This window comes from Hippoglossus hippoglossus, chromosome 23, assembly GCF_009819705.1.
Source record: "Hippoglossus hippoglossus isolate fHipHip1 chromosome 23, fHipHip1.pri, whole genome shotgun sequence".
Classification (NCBI taxonomy): Eukaryota; Metazoa; Chordata; class Actinopteri; order Pleuronectiformes; family Pleuronectidae; genus Hippoglossus; species Hippoglossus hippoglossus.
The window spans coordinates 3,206,029-3,224,767 of NC_047173.1; the positions used below are offsets into that span (position 1 = coordinate 3,206,029).

An 18,739-nucleotide genomic window follows, 5' to 3' on the forward strand; every position below is an offset into this window, starting at 1 on the left:
TTTCCAGTTTGTAGCGAATGTATCACCAAATCAAAAACACGTGTAATTACCAACTTAGTCTTCAAACCCTAAACAGTAAAACAAAGTTTCTGCTTGAACACTGTTTTCCAGGATTCACTGCTAATGACTCAGTTAAAGAATGTTGACTGATGAGAGCAGAGACGAGCAACAGTAGGAGGGTTGGGAGATGTAGAAGCCAATGTAGTAACTGATGGTGGTTTCATGTTCTTGTTGTTGCAGATTTTGGATCCAGAGCTGGAAATTGCTGATCGTGCCTTTCCCCCACTCTCTTCGCAACCCTCTGCACTTAAGATCCAGGTAAGAAACAAAAGTTAGTCAGCTGATAATCTGCTGTCTTCTCGTAAGAAAGAGTCAGTAAAACCCTAACCCCACCTTAAATGGTTCCTGTACCTTGGTTAACCCCGCGAGCAAGGACGTTTGGTGGTAAAAAGATTTCTCCAGAACGTGATTTAGACCCTGGTCATGGTGGAAACACAAAGTTCCTGCAAAGGTTCCTAGTTCCTGGGGAAAGTTCCTGCAGTGAAAATGCAGCTCTTGTTTTCTCAAAAAGTCTCAACTTCATATTTGAGGTGAAGAAATGTTACCTACTCTTTGCTTTAATTCTTAATGATAAATCCTGTATGTGCAGCACTTTTTCTAAATGTAGACAGTACAGTCAACACAGAAAACAATTCAGCAGGATGAAGTTACACACACAGAGACTTCAGTATTCATACAGCAAGATTGTAATTGAGAAATGTATTTATTGAAATCTTCAAGAAGAAATGTTGACCAAAGAAAATAGCAGATGCAGAACGGTTGAAGCTGTCCTATTCATTCCATTATTCCTTCAGTTTTGTTGTGTGTGTGTGTGTGTGTGTGTGTGTGTCTTTGTGCGTTGGCTTTCACTCATCCATTGTGTGTGTGTTTTAGGATAAGGAGATCCGTGCAGTGTTCCTGTGGCTGTTCGCTCGGCTCTTCCAGGGCTACCGCTGGTGTCTACACATCATTCGCATTCACCCTGAACCAGTGATCCGCTTCCACAAGGTACAGGAAGAGAACTCAACTGTACATAATAAGTCATTTGTGTACTTTACATGAAGGAATATTCCGATCAGATCGCACACACACGCAGGAGATTGGTGCTAACGTGTGTTTCTGCAGGCGGCCTTCCTGGGTCAGAGATCACTGACGGAGGACGATTTCCTGATGAAGGTGTTGGACGGCATGGCGTTTGCAGGTTTCGTGTCAGAGAGGGGGCCTCCTTACAGAGCCACTGACCTATTTGATGAAGTGAGTCTGTTGGCACAATGTGCAGGAGAACTTCTAAATAATTTGTGGCGCACCGTCCCACCAACCATCATCTCATATTGTAACACATCGTTTGTGAACCATGAAGACAATGTACAAGCATTTAGTTTGAACTGATATTCAGGTAAAGCCTAAAATCTGAAGAGACGGAGAAATAGTAGGAAGATCTGAAATATATATGAATATATTTTAAATAAATATATATAAAAAACAATATAATGAATGTCGTAAAAACTAAATATAGTAATGATTAAAACACATTGCATTAATTTACGGATATAAATGAGATTATTAGAAAAAGTTAGTCTGTGTCACTCTTAATCTGGTGGGAACTCAATGTTTTTGCCTCAGATATGAAAGATGAGGTGAAATTTAACGCTTACTTTGTCATGTTTTCACAGCTGGTAGCCAATGAGGTGGAGCGGATACGACAAGAGGAGACGTGTCCACACAAAGTCATGAACCACGTCAAGGAGCTCGCTGAGCAGCTCTTCAAAAACGTACTGAAACTTAGCATTGTTGGCCCTGGTTCTGTGTTGTCCTCCGAGTCTTTTTCCCTTTTTCTCTCCCCGTCTTACTCACCCAGTGTCACGAGACTAATCCCTCTCTCTTCACTTGGTCGACCTTCTTCTTTGTCTTCCTTGATGTCGCCAATACTCAAATGTGTCCCTCCTCTCTTCTGTTCCTTTAACAGTGATTCTCTGTGTTTTCCCTCTTCCAGGAGAATCCATACCCCGCAGTGGCGATGCACAAGGTCCAGCCGCCGACAGAAAACAGACAGAACGCGGCAACAGATAAGACGCCCTTTCCTGGGCTGGACGATGTTGCAGTGCAGCTCTTCATTGACCACGCTACTGCCAAGCTAAAGAATGTACCTCCCGTGGTCAAGGTGGAGGTCAAGGCCATGGTGCCGTCCGGGCCCCCACTGGGTGAGCTGGGGAGGAGATTTGTGGGACTGAAACTGAGTTTCTGTGTTGTTGTGTAAAATAGTTCAGCCTCTAGTAATGTTCTTAGCATGTGAGAAAATGTTTACGTCCAAACAATGACATGACACCAGGTAGAGTGGCCTTTGAAGTAGTCTGAAAACTGCTATACATCAGCTGATGCATTCGGGTATGATGACAAAAGGTGCATTTTACAAAAAGATGGAGCCTGACGTATTTGACTGATTTTAGCGAGGAAAATATTCAGGTATAAATACCAATATTATTTGCACATATAGAAGATTATATATCTGAATTATATTGAAAAGGGAAAATGATGGAGATGTGTAGCTTTACAGCAATGCATCTCACAAACTAGTTTACAAATTGAAGTGAACTGTGGTGTCAGAGCGGACTCTGCTGGAAAAATTGTATGATGACACCATTTCTAAATCAACCCAAACATCTTTTTCCTGCATTATGTTGATAAAAAAAATAAAGCACAACATGTACACAGATACAAATATATCTGCTTGAGGCCAATTTATGATCTGCCAACCGCTATAATGACCAGACTATACATACAAATTATACTACTTTGAAGTCCTAAAAAATATGGTAACAGACTTTGTGAAGAGAGGAAAAAAGGATGCAGTGATAAGACAAACCGATTTTTTTTTTAAGTTTGTTGTAAGGTTGGGTTTGATAGAAAATATCATATGTAGTAATGTAGTAATCATCTGCCCTTGTACTTCAAACTTTACACTGAGACCATCCGTCTCACAGTGTGTTTAATGGGGTTTAGCTCAGTGCTGCAGTGATAAAACAAGTGTCTGATCACCCACCTCTGCAGGAGACATTGTGGATAGAAACGGAAACGTGATGGCCAACAGCGCCCGCAGGCTGGAGGTGGTCAGGAACTGCATCACATACATCTTTGAGAACAAGATGCTGGAGGCGAAGAAGGTGAGTGGGATGCGTCGCTGCACAGTTTCATACCAATGAATGAACTGCCACAAAATTCTGCTTACATATTTAACAGAAAAAAATCATCATTAATGATCAAATTACAGACAATCTACTCTCCAGTGGTTGTAGCAACTTGAAATGTCTTTTCCTCAAATACTTTTAAAAAAAATGTCTGTTTATGACCCAGATATTTAGTTGTGATTGTGTGTTATGTCTCCTCTGTTCAGCTGATGCCAGCTGTACTTCGGGCATTGAAGGGTCGGGCAGCACGGGTTTGTCTGACCCAGGAGCTCAATCAGCACGTCCTGCAGAACCGAGCTGTGCTGGACGACCAGCAGTTTGACTACATAGTCCGCATGTTGAACTGCACCTTACAGGTAAGCCTCGAAAGTACTGGAACAGGGGAGCTAGATTTTATTACAGTGCTGAAAATCAAGAGTTGTCCTTCATTTTGACAGATTCGATAATAGTTCACAATGCTACATTGTCAATAACTACATGTAAACCACTTGTAGCAGAGCCCTCAGTCCTGAATTGGAGCTGGTAATTCAAGTGTGGCAGCAAGCACTGTTTTGGAAAAAATTCAAACAGAAGTTGTTTGTCCAACTTAATGACAACCACCTCTGCAACTGTCTCCTTTGGTGTGCTTGATAATGTTCAAGCACGGGTCTGTTGTGAGTGAGTGAGTGAGAGAGTGAGAGAGAGGAAACGGCACAAAACACTATGTTATAGATCTTTTATGTCATTGAGAGAAGTGTAACAGAAATTGGGTTCATTATGAAACTGTGCAGACAAATTAGAACATGGCGCGCTGCCACAGTCTAGGTCATTAATGGGAAACACTGGGTCTCATTATGCTGCCTGTGCATTGCATTTGCACTTTGTATTTTCCTACAAAGACGGAGAGCTTAGATGCATTTAGCCAATTTATCTGGTTACTGTTTGATCAATGGTGTGATAACTCACAGGCTTTTTGATGCACCTGCAACAACTTGTTTCTTTCTTTTAATAGTAAGAATTACTTTTGTAAAATGTCTGCTGATATGAAATGATACTTTAGGACAATTGTGAAGGTTGAACAAATGTGCATCTTGGTCCGTTCACTTTACAAGACACTGCTTCTGTAAACAGTTAAAATATAGGACAGAACATTAAGCACATAAAATGCAATGGATAGTTTAGATAATAAAATAAAATAATATATTTAAAATACTGTCCTGTTTTATGGCCGTCATCATATTAGAGGTGCCTGCGGTCTGTTTTGATGTGTTGCTGTTCTTTGTCTGTGCAGGACTGTTCACACATGGATGAACATGGCATCGCAGCTGCCCTGCTCCCATTGGTCACAGCCTTCTGCAGAGTAAGTTCATAACCAGCATCACCAGAGTCATCTCAGATCCACTAATTCAACTGTAATAGCCCAAAACGTCACATAGTCAGAACCTGTCCACATTGATTTTACAATTCACTGAGTGAGAAGAGCTTCAGGTTAAATAGAGGTTGCTGGGATCTCCTTCATAATATTTCTCCTTTAACAGAAACTCGGCGCAGGCATCACTCAGTTTGCCTACAGCTGTGTACAGGAGCACATGGTGTGGGCCACCATGCAGTTCTGGGAGGCCATGTTCTACAGTGACGTCCAGAGCCACATCAGGGCTCTGTACCTGGAATCAGAGGATGGAGAGCAGCAGAAGAACCTGGTGAGTACTTACACTTCTATCACACGTCTATCTGATATCAAACTGCAGGGACCATATGAGTGTTAATCCTGCTCATTAATGCAGTAAAGTAAATGTTAGTCATTAATTTTTAGAATAAACTTCTCACCACAGCTAATAGACGTCCAGCTTGCTCATGTCCGCCGTCTTCAGATGATTAGTCATTAATAGAACCTCCTTTGTTTTGTTCTCAGGAGCAGCAGGACGGCTCGGGTGACGGCAGGGAAATCAGCGCCTTGGACCTGGCGTCGGAGCAGAACAGGCTGTGGCCGACACTTAGCAAGGAAATGCAGATGGAGCGAGTACAGAAGGAGGAGAGCACCGTGTTCAGCCAGGCCATCCACTACGCCAACAGGATGAGCTACCTGCTCCTGCCGCTGGACACCAGCAAGAACCGACTGCTGAGGAACACCGGCTTCGGAGACGTGGAGAGCGTTAGCAACAGCTACGTCACAAACAGGTATGGACAGCTGTCGGCGTTCACCTGGGGGTCGGACTCACATATGTAGGTGTAAAAGTAATAAAACAATCAGTGCAAAATGACAAATAGTGTAATAATAACTACAGTAAAATGTAACTTCACTCCCAGCTCAGAGCCTCACTCTTTACCCCACGTGTGTGTATGTGAATTTGTTAGTAAATGTGATATTAAGACCAGCACTAATGTATCTCATCAAAGAACAGTCATTTAATTTAGTTTACAGCTCAAACACATTTAAGTGTGAAGTATACCTTTAACTTATATTATTGATGCAATCATATTTGAACTGTCATAATTGTTCTAATAATAATTGATGGGCGTTCTCCTGCTATTCATTACTATCTCTGTCAGTCTCTATGTAACGGTTCACTGTGGCTCCTTCTTGTTCTGTGACATATTTCAAACTGATCCATTGTCAAAAAATGGCCGTTTTGTTGACACATTTTTCAAGGCTGAGCTCACTGGGGGACACATTGTATTTCCTCGGACACATTAATGATGAAAGTCAACTTGTGTGTCACCAGTTGAATGCTTTTAATATGAAGCTGCAGCAGTAGTATGTGCTCAGTTTGCATTAGCAGCAGCTTAATACAGCATATTTTTCACCTGCAATGTTGCCAAAAACACTCAGTTCTTAATATTGAAGAGCTGATTACTTATTTAAGCTCAACTTGTGGCTACAGTGGGTGATGATTTCATATGAAATGGTTTACAATTCATTTGCAAGGGTTTTAATCCCAGCCACTGCCTTGTTTGGCCCTTTTCTAAAGCTGGTTGTTTTGTTTTGTTTTGTAGTATTGCAGGCAGCATGGCGGAGAGCTACGACACAGAGAGCGGCTTCGAAGACGCCGAGAGCTCAGACGTGGCCAACTCTGTGGTGCGCTTCATCAACCGCTTTGTCGACAAAGTGTGCAATGAGAGCGGCGTGACCAACGAGCACCTTAAGGCCCTCCACACCATGATACCAGGTACGGAAGCACCATGACATGCCACACTCGGTGATCTGGCCTCCTAGCATAGAGAGCTTCACACTAAACTGCCTGTAAACTGTCATCTGGATTCTAACATCTTCATCGTTCTGTCTTTGTCCCTGCAGATATTGTTCAGATGCACATTGAGACGTTGGACGCAGTCCACAGGGAGAGTAAGAGACTGCCTCCAATCCAAAAGGTAACCAATTCCTATTTTTACGTCCCACTGGAGAAAGGCCACGCAGAACCCCAGCCTGCCCCGCCCACTCCCCTCTCCACCAATCCTTACAGCTCAGGCTCACAGTACCACAGCAGGTACGTCTGTCCGCCAGAGACAGAACCGTATGACTCACGGCACGCCTCACCAGTGCATGCGGGGTGATTGCTCCCCCTTGTTGTGCTGTTTGGTCTTTGAGCCTCAGTTGAGCTCAGCCTGGCTGCTGTAGCTCCCAGAGGTGCTGCAGACCTGGAGTGCCTTCAGTCTGAAGGGTGTGGTGTTCTCCAGAGGGGCTCGACTCCTCATGTTTTGTCATTTCACTAAAGACCTGTGACTAAAACATGTAACCGCTCAGCTTCAGATAATGTAACTCCACGTGAGCAGATTTGTCCTCATCACTCCCTTTTGTTTATTTTTACTCACAGTTTTGTTTCACCATTTCACTTTCTAACACACACAAGCTTCGCACATCCTGAGCATTTAAAGATCAGCTCATTGTATTGGAGATTAGATTGTGGTGTGACTTCTCTGTATCCGGGTCCAAACAGTTAAAACACTCCCCTGCCTCCGCTGTGAGCCTGCAGCTGGAATGTGGATGTGTGTGACATATGGTGTTGCGTAACAGTTTATGAAAGTGATTGCCAGAGTTTAAATTTATATCCTATCAGTTTTGGAGTTCCTTAGGAAGCTCTCCTGGCCTCACTGGAGCACAGGTAGTGATGTAAGGGACGAGAGACAGCTTATTTCATAGTGCCATTGTTAAGCAAAGTTGAGCAGCTCTGTTTGAAAATAAGAGTCCTTTCAATAAAGCGAAGCTATATTAGATCCTCAGCGTCTGCTCAAATGAAATCTAGTTCAAGTTTTATATAAACACACCGCATGAATAAAAACATCATCTGTGTAATTCTTTGTTTGTGACATCATCTCTTCCAAGATCCCACCAGTCCAACTTGGCTGATGTTCTTATTATGCAACAGTGGCACAGTCATTTCATCTGTTTTTTTAATACGTAACCTCCCAAACAGTGCCGGTCATCCAGTAACTCAGCATGGTGGTGGATTTTGTGTGCAGTGATCGTTCAAATATCATTAGAAGATATTTGATTATATTAAATGTTAATAGAGTTCCCTCAAGATGACAGATTTACTCATGTTTCAGTTGAAAGTGTGACAGTTTTAGTTACCACAGTTTCTATTTACAACATGCTGTTCCTTATATTATGTAGATGACGTCTGTCTTCTTCCTGCTGTGACATCGTTAATAAGACTCCCTGTCATCCTCTCTTTTGTGTTTTGTCTGTTCAGCCCAAGCTGCTGAGGCCGATTCTGTTGCCGGGAGAGGAGCTGGTGATGGAGGGCATGCGGGTCCACCTGATTCCCGACGGCCGCGAGGAGGCCACAGGGATGATGGGAGGTCCACCTCTGCTTCCCGCCGAGGGTGCCATCTTCCTCACCACCTACCGACTCATCTTCAAGGGCACGCCTACAGACCCACTAGGTGAGACCTCACACACACACTTCACGCCGATAGATATGGGTCAGATCTGTGAGTCCTCTAAACCCAGCTCTTTGTCTGCATCTTCTTCCTGCAGTGGGTGAACAAGTGATCACTCGCTCGTTCCCCATCGCCTCTCTGACCAAGGAGAAGAGGATCTCAGTCACTATACCCATGGACCAGTTTGTACAGGAGGGGCTGCAGCTACGCTCCTGCACCTTCCAGGTACTCGGAACCCCTTTTGGCTCCTTTCATAAACAACAAGACCCGTTTATCCTTTATTTTCTGTGCATGCTTCTCTCTTTCCTGACTCCACTGTTCTCTGTGTACGACTGTAGCTAATGAAGATTGCGTTTGATGAGGAGGTTGCGTCCGACCTGGCGGAGGTTTTCAGGAAGCACATGCACAAGCTGCGGTATCCTCAGCACGTCCAGGGCACGTTTGCCTTCACTGTGGGTCAGAGTGGGAAAATGGTGGTGGAGCACAAGACCAAGGACAAGAACCAGTCCCTCAAGTAAGGAACCTGTGTAGAATCAATTAAGGCAGGAATTTGTTTGTGAAACATGTTTTTATTCAGGAGAAACTAAGGATGTCAGAACATTTAGTTTAGCTCCACAGAATTGTCAGCAGACTCAGTACTAACGCACTGTTACATCACTCCGTACCTCTGACTCCATCAGGTCCTGCAGGTCGATCACAGAGCAGTCACTTCCTGTAGGGTTGCTCAGGTGATCCTTCACATCTGTAACATCAGTTTGAGTTACAGCTGGCTCCAGCTGGTGACCTCATATTTCCCTGTGAACCAAAGTCACTAATTAGCACCTCTTGCTCAAGAATTTGCCCTTCATATTTCTCTAGGCTAAAGATCATATGAGGTTACAGTTTATTGTATGACCGAGGTGCTACAGCCATTCCCATCATGTATGTGTGGAGCTCTTTGAGACGTGATGGCACCTGATTCCATCAATGTCTGAAAATGCGAGGCTCTGAACTGGTACAGTTATGTTACTGGAATATGGGCTGTACAAATACAAGGTGATTGATTGATATGTTTATTTTTGCACGCATCTGATTATATAATGAGAGGAACACTGAAAAACACTAAAATCAGCCCATTGTCAGCTGGACTTTCAGACGGCTTCAAATTTGAAAGACCCAGCAGGAAGTGGATGTGAGGCAACTTCCATTGGAACATGTTGTAAGAAACAATTAACTTTCTCTTCCTCCCTCTTTGTTTATTTCAGGACACTTTCCAAGAACCTGGTGAAAAGTGCCAAAAGGACCATAGGTCGGCAGTATGTGACCAGGAAGAAGTATTCTCCGCCCACCTGGGAGAACAGGAGCAGCTTCCAGTCAGAGCTGGATGAAGATGAAATCTCAGGTGAGCACAGTGTTTTTTATACGACATTCTTCAAAGCTATATTGGATGATATCACACTGGAGACTCATCCAACTGTCTCCTTAACTTACTCTTACTTACTTTACACTACACACTGCAAACAAATGACAGTACAACTACTTCCAGTGCACCCACTTCAACTGTCATCAGGTTTCCACACATGACATCACAGCCGATTTCATCTGATACTATGAAATATTACATTTCAATGGATTCATTCTCATATTCTTTCAGACAGATGACAGTTTAATTTCGTTCAGTAATGACACTGCTTTAATTTGCTTTCTTTTAACAGAATTCATTCACTTTCACATGTCAATGTCAATCAGTGCTCACACTGCCATTTCAGCCTCTATTTGTATTTTTTAATGCCTTTTAAACACTAAATTTCCACTTCTTCAGTTTTTCATGTTTAAAATAGAAGCTGTGAGAGGACATGATTTGCTAAAGAAAATTTTGCTTTATATCAAGCTCTAAAAGTCCAAAAATGATGTGCTCTCTGTGACATATCAGTGAATTTAAATGAAATATCCAGACGTGTGGCAGAATATGTTTGACAACTATTTTATTTATTTGTTTAAATTTCGTGTTTTTGAAATGAGGGACATCCAGTGAGCTTTCCTGTGTGTCTCCACAGTCTCAGAGGAGTTGGAACCGCAGAGCTCGCTCACCCTCTCCTCTACCATCCGCTCGTCCGACAGACAGACCATGAGCAACGTGGTGGAGCGAGCGTGTTGTCGAGACTACCAGCGCCTGGGTCTGGGTACGCTCAGCAACAGCCTGACACGTTCCAAGAACGAGCCCTTCAGGATTTCGACTGTTAACCGCATGTACACCGTCTGCAGGAGGTGAGAGACAGAGAAGGAGCAAGAAGTTGTTAAAGTTTATGCACAGCATCTCCTCAGTGTTTAATACACGGTACGTGTGTGTGTGTGTGTGTATCACAGCTACCCCGGCCTGCTGATAGTGCCTCAGAGTATCCCGGACACGACCATCCAGAGAATCTGCCGCTGCTACCGTCAGAACCGCTTCCCAGTGGTTTGCTGGAGGAATTCAAGAACCAAGGCCGTCCTGCTGCGCTCCGCAGGCTTCCACGCTAAGGGTGTCGTGGGCTTCTTCAAGTCCCCCAACACCCCCTCTGCAGGTGAACAATAAAAACCTATTTAGGCATCTAGCTGATGATTCATGTAACTTATTATATCCAGAAAATGATGCTGACATGTTCCCTTATTTTGGAAGTTTCTTGATGCATGTCCACACATTTCCTCACTTGCAAAGTTCAGGAGTTCAGTGGTTATAAAGTGACACTTTGACTCCAGTGGTAATAAATGTCAAAGATGCACAGGATGAAGACATTAGTGTACATAGCCTTGTCAAAAAAGTGTCTTTTTGCAGCTTATATGCCACTAAAATAAAATGTTCTTCATCTGTGTCGTCTCTCTGCAGCTCCCTCCCAGGCAGAGTCCACCAGTCTGGAGCAGGAGAAATACCTGCAGGCCATCATCAGCTCCATGCCTTCATACAGTGAGAACAGCGGCAGGAACACACTCAGCGGATTCACCTCCACACATATGAGCACCTCAGGTGGGTGGATTATCACACTGTTCACTTAGTGTCGTCACCAATATCCTGTAGTGTCTTAAACTGAAGTAACAGAGCTGGTGTGTTGTCTTCTGATGTAAACACAGACTCCTCCGATAAGCTGCGGCCGCCTAAGATCGGCGCTCTGATGAAACAGGTGATGGGAACCAAGGAGGATGTTCCTGGAACCTTCAGCAGAGGAGGTGAGACACTCTTTTGTGCTTGTGTGTTGCTCCTGTAGCATCAGTTAGTTTGTCACGGTTCTAATTTCAAAATGAGTTGTGTGAACGATGTTTTAAATCTGAAACCTGTCACTGAAACTGAGACTGGTCCAGGAGGATGATGAATGAGGCAGTCCATCCATCCATGAGTGTGAGCGTGTGTGTATGTGCAAAACCATCCTCCATTGTGTGGCGTTGTTGGTTAACGTCTCTGTCATTTGACCTCAGCTCTGGGTCAAAGGGCGAAAGTCATCTCCCTCTCTCAGCCCAAAGTGTCTGGCAAGGCCAGGAACCCTGCTAGAGGTACAGTAGGCTACCCCCCACTCCCCACACCTTTCCCTCCACTCCTGTCTAACCAATCAGATCTCTCTAACAGTAGCGTCAGTGTGTCTGTCATCATCCCTGGTAGTGTGCTGTCTCCTGCAGACTAATGGACTGTTGTGCCTGCTCTTGTTTACCACAGAGCTGCTGTGTGTGGGTGTGTGTGCATGCAGCTCCTGGTGCTGCAGCAGCTCTGTTGTCTGACGTTTGTCGTTTCCTGTTTGATTCTTTTTCTCTGTTGAGTGTTAACAACAATCTGAGTGTCATCATAATGCAGCAGCTTGGTGTAGCAGACTGGACTGGGTAGCTGTCAATCCTTTCTGCCTGTGTTTAGCAGCATGGCTGGTTAAGGCTTCGGATGTTCTACACATCAGTGTGTTTTAAAGGATAATTCCACCACTGAGGCCTAATAACTGGGAATGATTCTTTCAAGGCTGTTTAACATGGTTATGACTTCTACACAAGGTTTGATGATCAATTATTTTCTGACCTTTGATTAAAAAGAACTTGAACTAGCTGTGTGTGTATTGCAGGTAAATGGGGCAGTATCCGAGGCAGCGGGCGTCTAAGTACCTATAACCCAGACGTGGGGACGCGTCTGGCTGGGAAAGAGGGTCCGCAGTCCAATGGAGGTCCAAGCGAAGCGTTGTTCCTCCGCCAGCAGAAGGCCTACCTCTACATCATCGGAGACAAGGCCCAGCTCAAGGTGATGAAGGACGCAGTGGTAGAACGCAGTGTGCTCCTTCTAGTGCAGAGTTTGTAAACCCTCACATGTAAAGGGCCTAAAGAATTGAACACTTTGGATTAACTGACTGCTGTCTTGCTCAGGGAGGGAAGCAGGACTCGTTCCAGCAGTGGGAGGTGGTTCCCATCGAGGTGTGTGACGTGCGGCAGGTGAAGAACAGCTTTAAGAAGTTGATGAAGGCCTGCGTGCCGAGCTCCCAGACCTCTGACCCCAACATGAGCTTCCTGCGGTGCCTGGAAGATTCTGAGTGGATGACTCTGGTCAGTGCTCAATGGTTTTCATCCATCATTTTGTGTGTGTGTGTGTGTGCTCAGGAGGGGAAATAGCTTATTGTGTGACCTTGTAGGTTATTTGTTCTGACAATGTGTGTGTCTTTGTGTGTCCAGTTACACAGGGTGCTGCAGGTGTCCGTCCTCGTGGTGGAGCTCCTGGATACGGGCTCATCGGTCATGGTCAGCCTGGAGGACGGCTGGGACGTAACCACACAGGTTCTGACCGACACCCTGAAACGTTACTGCTGAGAACTGTTCTCCGAGTGAAGCTTAGTGTGACGTGCTGTCTGTGTGCAGGTGGTGTCCCTGGTGCAGCTGCTGTCCGATCCCTACTACAGAACCTTTGACGGCTTCCGGCTCCTAGTGGAAAAGGAGTGGCTCTCGTTCGGCCACAAGTTCAGCCAGCGTGGAGCTCAGACGCTGGGCAGCCAGAGCAGCGGCTTCACTCCCGTGTTCCTGCAGTTCCTGGACTGCGTGCACCAGGTGGGTCCATAGAGATGCACGTTTATTTTTCAACCTGCAGTGTTGTGATACAAGTGAAGATCAGAATCAGGTTGAAAATAAGTTTATTTAAATGCAGGAATTTCTAGAAATCTCAAATTTGTGCCCAACAAGAATCCTGCAAAGTGACCAGAGACACTTGGTCCAGAGCCAAATGTAAAAGGAATTCAGTTCTCCTTCCTCTTACTATATGTAGAGATGAATATAATCATTTATAATGCTGTCTGTGTGTTTACCTGTAAGTCTGACTTTATTTCCTGTTTTGTTCTATGTGTGACGTAGATTCTGTCGTTCTTATCACACGCAGGATGTGTTGTTTCAGGGATCTGACTATTCTCGTACTGTTACTTCTGTTTCTACAGATGATACTGTCCTAGTGGTTTCCTCAGTCTATTTCCTCTGTCCTTTATGACAATAGCACCTTTCTGGAAGAAAGTACACACTAATAACAACTTGACATCTGTACTTTAGTTCACATACAAAACTTTCAAGTACTTAAGCTGGCATTTAGTAGAACAAAAAGTAAACTAGAATGTCACCTAGTAGAGCTCATACCTCTGCCAAGGCCCAACAGTCCCCTTATGAAACCACATTTAAATTCACTAGATCTCTTTTTTTTTAAATTTTAAATCAAGATGCATGAATAATTCTTTGACAAATCAAAATGAAAACGTTAAAGTAAGTGGGGAAAAAGAATGATTCTCATCCGCATAATTAAATGTAAATCGGTTGATTAATTTCCGCGTAATCCTGCAAACTGACAGACTGACAAACAAAATGAAAACGAAACCTCCTTGGTAAAGTTAATAATTAATGTGCAGTAGATGAACTGATTGAGGGTTCGTCGAACAAACCTAAAGATAAAAGTGAACTGTTTTCAAATGTAATCCTGAGTGATTCTCTGCCCCTCCACCCTCAGATCCACCTCCAGTTCCCCATGGAGTTTGAGTTCAGTCAGTACTACCTGAAGTTCTTGGCCTACCACTACGTGTCCAACCGCTTCCGCACCTTCCTGCTCGACTCAGACTACGAACGCATCGAGCTGGGTAACCACATTACTGAGCCTGAGGGCTGTTGACCTGAAAAGCTGCTGTTCTGAGTAAAAGAGTCATAGAAACAGTTTGAGTTACTGTGTGTGTTTGCGCAGGAGTCCTTTATGAGGAGAAAGGTGGAGAGAGGAGAAGCCCTCAGGTGTGTAAATCTGTGTGGGACTACATCGACAGACTCAACAAGAAAACACCCGTCTTCTTCAACTACATGTTCTGCCCTGAGGACGACGAGGTGAGTCCCTGCAAAGACACACAGCAGCTAAGAGACAGAGACACTTTCTCATGTCTCGAATGAATGCAACATACTGCAGCAGCTAAAAGAAGAGACATTCTGAATGTTTAATATGTAAATCACTGAAGCATTAAAGCAACAAAGCAGACTCACAGTAACTGTGTGTTGCAGGTTCTGCGGCCGTACACCTTCATCTCCAACCTGAAGGTGTGGGACTTCTACATGGAGGAGACTCTGTCGGAGGGGCCGTCCTACGACTGGGAGGCGAGAGTCCGGCAGGAGCGCGTGGCAGAGGAGACGCCGGAGAAGCCCGACACCAGCGGGCCCAAGTCGCAGCGGCATATCGTGTGGCCGTGTTACGACGGCCTGAGTAAGGTGGTGCCCGACGCCATCACCAAGCTGCTGCAGGACCTGCAGAGTCTGGAGGCGGAGCTCGGTCAAACGTCAGAGAAGTGGAAGGACACGTGGGATAAAATCAAGACCACGCAGAGGGCGGAGAGCAAACTGGAGAGCAAGGTAACACTGGTTTCATTTTTACACAGCTTAAAAGATCTTTTTGTGTTGTTGTTGTTGTTACAGAACCACAGTTAATACAAAGTTCAAGTGTTGCATTCATGTGCAGGCTGTTGGGAAAACCTCCTCACTAATCAGAAGGTAGATGGTGAATGTAAAACTGAAGTCTTGGATTTCAGAGCTGAAAAAAAGTCAGTGAATGAGAAATGTTGTAGTTTGTGGTCAGTATTTCTAATTTACCTCCAAAGAATTAAGATGTCGTTACATGATAATTATCAGTATCTAGCATTAGAGCCTGACAGATTTATCAGTTGACTAATAGAATCGGTTGATATGAGCCATTCACTGACGTATCTTATCTGTGTTTATGTTTGCTGATATGAAAACTTTTATTTTACGGGATAAGCAACGCAATGAAGACGCACATTTATCAGTTTCTTACGTTTATTTTCTTAATTCAAGTTCTATATATTCGGCTGCATTTGTGTTTTCTTTTTATTTATAGTTAAGTTTATGTTTAAACTTTAAAATATGAAGCCTCAATTACATTTCTTTGTTGTGAGGTCTTGATAATGACATCTTGAAATCGGTAAAATATATATAAATATCAGACAATATTTCTAAATTTTTCACTCGAACATCGTATCAGCATCAGCCAATAAAAATCCACTATTACACTGGTGTGTTTCTAAAATATTGAAGCTTTTATACATTTACTTACACTATTTTACAGGGTTGTTACAATAAATGTCAAATCATAAAATACATTTCACAGGCTGTCTCTGCAAATATACATATATAATTTATGTTTTTATGAATCTAAGCAGCAGTTCATGAGTGTTTCTGTTGTCGCCTCTTTAAACTCTGTGTAGTTTAGTTCAGTCTGACAAACACTAAGCAGCTCTGCTCCAGTCAGACTAGACCTGTAAACAGATGTGTTACTGTTTAGTACCTAACTCTGAACTGTCCTTCAGTGAACACTGAAATATTCAGTATGTTCCCTAATATCAAATGGCTGCTGCTTGACATATTAAGTTGAATGAAAAGATGAAGATAAATTGCACCTCATGTTGTGTACTGACATCTTGTGGTGATGAGATAGAATGCAGCTAAGGTCTGAAATGTTAAATGGACTGTAGTTCTACATATACATTCATACACTGCTTATTATATGCAGCAACTTTTTCTATAGCCTACAAAGTTGGCACAGCTGTTGGGAGCAATTTGGGAACAGTTTACTTGCCCAAGGACACTTTGGAATGCAGAGGGGATCGAACCACTGACCTTCTGGTTAGCGGATGACACACTCTACCTCCTGACCCACAGCTGCCCCAGAAAAAGTACCATACTGGTCCACTTATAAGAACGTCGGTGGTTCGATCCCCGTCTCCTCCATTCTGGGCGCCAAAGTGTCCTTGGGGGCAAGACACTGACCAATAAATTGCTCCTTTACAGAGCTTTGAGTTGTCATCAAGACTAGAAAAGTTCTAAGTTTTTAAATTGAAGTCATTGGTTTGTTTTTATTTACTTTCTCTAGTAAGTGAACTGAAATTAGTTCAGACAGGTGGAATTAACTTTTTTGTAACAGTGAACGTTGCAGCTGCTTCTGCTGTCCAACAAGAGACGAGGTTCTCTGTGGTGACGTTCTGAAAACTCCAGGCTCACCCTCCCATCTTCCCTCCTCTCCGCAGCCGTCGTTCTCCAGCTCCCTGCTGATGTCGTCCAACCTGAGCCACCAGCGGCGTTCTCAGGGCGTCTACCTGCAGGAGAGCGCGGGGTCTTCCATCAACCTGGCTATGGACTGCGAGGCCAGCGCCACCTCCACGCCTGTCGCCGGTCGGCCGAGCACCAGCACCCTCTACAGCCAGTTCCAGAGCACGGAGAGCGAGAACAGGTCTGTAGCCACCACCACTGACAGAGTGAGATTTGTAGAGATGTCGGGTACATTCGTAAAAATGTCCAATGTCTTCTTTTTCTCACCTTTTCCCATCAGGAGTTTTGAAGGCATTTTGTTCAAGAAAGGGGCATTGTTGAAACCATGGAAACCACGGTGGTTTGTCCTGGACAAGACTAAACATCAGGTGAGAGGACTTGAAAAATAAATACGTGAGAAAAGTTTGGAGCTTTGATTCTGTCTAACAACGCGTCTCTGTCCTCAGCTGAGATACTACGAGAGCAGGCAGGACAAGGAGTGCAAAGGCATGATCGAGCTGGCGGAGGTGGAGTCCGTCATTCCCGGAACACCCACCATGGGAGCGCCGAAAAACATCGACGAGAAGGCCTTCTTTGATGTGAGTCCCCTTCACTGTTCACGTCATGTCAGCAGAATGAGTAGAACCAAGTTTTGTGGAAATCTCTTAAATTGTTTTTGCGTGATCTTGTTCACAAACAAATGAACAAGGGTGGAAAACGTAAACTGTTTGGCGGAGATAATTTCATTTTTTGGGGTTTGTTTTGTTTTTCAGATCAAGACGACCAAACGAGTGTATAACTTCTGTGCCCAGGACAGCCCGAACGCACAGTTGTGGATGGACAGTGTTCAGAGTTGCTTGTCGGACGCCTAGAGCAGAGGCTGGACTCTTAAAACGAGCAATGCACCCAGGAACGAATGAGCAGCGCTGCGGCGCCTGGCGGACGTCGCTCTGCCAGCCGATCCCAGTGAAGCGGGGGGGGGGGGGAGGGGCCTTTCACCACTTAAGCTCTGTTCTGTTCGCTAGTGTTGAACTAATAACCTCGCGTCACAACGTTTCAGTGTTTTTGTTATAAAAAAAAAAATAAGAAAAATGAAAAAAAAAAATAAAACAACCCAGAAGAACCACTTGCTGTCGTCTCACCGAGGAGCTGCAGCCTCGCACCTCCCTGACAGTCTGACCACTATGTGCGCTGGATGTCTGTGTGCACAAAAACAAAGAACGCATATTCAAGCACGTCGTTGCATTTTCCGTGAGGCGCCCCGCAGCTTGGAGCAGCATGATGATGTTTCCAGACCCTCCACCTTTTAAACCACAACCTCTCCCTCCTACTAACCCTGCGCACCCTTTTAAAAACACTCCGGGGGAGGAATGACGGAGCAGCAGCAGCAGCAGCGGTGGTGGTGGTCGCCCATCACACGACCGGTGAGACCGCTCAGGAGAAGTGTGGAAGATTGACTGATGGGTTGACGGACCAAAAATAACCCAGAGGAACAAACGCTCTTTTCTTCCGGTCCTCAGAGGCCTGTGCTCTCTCTCTCTCTCTGCCCCGCACTGCCTGATGTAGCCGATGTATTTACAAGTCGTAGAGAAGTGGACTGTGTCGGGAGGGGGGGGGGGGGCGGGAAGGAGAGGGAGGACGCCTCAACGGATCATGAAGGATTTTCCCTTTTTTTTTTTTTCCTTTTCTTAATTTTTCTTTTTTCTAAAATCCCAAATTTGTACCAGAGCGACGTGGATGCTCGTCCTCGGCACACGCCGATGACGTTATACTGTGAAAGCCATGAATCAGTCGTAGAGAACAAAACCAGTGGAGCCAGCGGGAGATTAGAATCAGTCAGGTATCGTGAGTGTGTCGGTGAACTTTTCACTCAGAGTGTTTACAAAATCAACTTCCCATCACTCAGCTCTGCTCTTCACTCGTTTTCTCTTTTCTTTTTTTTGTCAACCACTAACAACATTCAGATTTTTAAGGGATGCAGAAGGAAACATTTATTTTGAAGTGATGTCTTTAAATGTGAGAGGGATCTGGAAGGAACTTAAGAACAGAGTGATATTATGGGATGCTCCACAGAGTTATTACAGATTTTAAAGATGGACACTGACTGTCCTTTTCTGAGAGGATGTTCG

At 44.4% G+C, this 18,739-nt stretch overlaps 1 protein-coding gene across 8 annotated transcripts in view; it reads left to right on the forward strand.

Moving 5' to 3' along the window:
- Positions 1-17,959, forward strand: part of sbf1 (SET binding factor 1) — a 54,559-nt gene extending 36,600 nt beyond the window's left edge. For 6 of the 8 annotated variants that reach the window (XM_034578526.1, XM_034578528.1, XM_034578530.1 and 3 more), the window contains 32 exons: positions 241-318; positions 934-1,047; positions 1,165-1,293; positions 1,713-1,811; positions 2,033-2,240; positions 3,088-3,200; positions 3,431-3,580; positions 4,495-4,563; positions 4,742-4,903; positions 5,116-5,381; positions 6,198-6,370; positions 6,499-6,572; positions 7,895-8,087; positions 8,182-8,309; positions 8,423-8,598; positions 9,329-9,465; positions 10,121-10,331; positions 10,431-10,627; positions 10,930-11,067; positions 11,172-11,267; positions 11,514-11,588; positions 12,140-12,312; positions 12,435-12,611; positions 12,738-12,839; positions 12,921-13,106; positions 14,044-14,170; positions 14,272-14,405; positions 14,577-14,921; positions 16,610-16,812; positions 16,912-16,999; positions 17,078-17,209; positions 17,384-17,959. In XM_034578526.1, the coding sequence (XP_034434417.1) occupies positions 241-318; positions 934-1,047; positions 1,165-1,293; positions 1,713-1,811; positions 2,033-2,240; positions 3,088-3,200; positions 3,431-3,580; positions 4,495-4,563; positions 4,742-4,903; positions 5,116-5,381; positions 6,198-6,370; positions 6,499-6,572; positions 7,895-8,087; positions 8,182-8,309; positions 8,423-8,598; positions 9,329-9,465; positions 10,121-10,331; positions 10,431-10,627; positions 10,930-11,067; positions 11,172-11,267; positions 11,514-11,588; positions 12,140-12,312; positions 12,435-12,611; positions 12,738-12,839; positions 12,921-13,106; positions 14,044-14,170; positions 14,272-14,405; positions 14,577-14,921; positions 16,610-16,812; positions 16,912-16,999; positions 17,078-17,209; positions 17,384-17,482 (4,752 nt within the window). In that variant the 3' untranslated portion in view covers positions 17,483-17,959. The remainder of the gene's footprint in view (positions 1-240; positions 319-933; positions 1,048-1,164; positions 1,294-1,712; positions 1,812-2,032; positions 2,241-3,087; positions 3,201-3,430; positions 3,581-4,494; positions 4,564-4,741; positions 4,904-5,115; positions 5,382-6,197; positions 6,371-6,498; positions 6,573-7,894; positions 8,088-8,181; positions 8,310-8,422; positions 8,599-9,328; positions 9,466-10,120; positions 10,332-10,430; positions 10,628-10,929; positions 11,068-11,171; positions 11,268-11,513; positions 11,589-12,139; positions 12,313-12,434; positions 12,612-12,737; positions 12,840-12,920; positions 13,107-14,043; positions 14,171-14,271; positions 14,406-14,576; positions 14,922-16,609; positions 16,813-16,911; positions 17,000-17,077; positions 17,210-17,383) is intronic. The other 2 variants (XM_034578529.1, XM_034578534.1) reach the window with 1 other exon arrangement.
- The last annotated feature ends 780 nt before the right edge of the window (positions 17,960-18,739 follow it).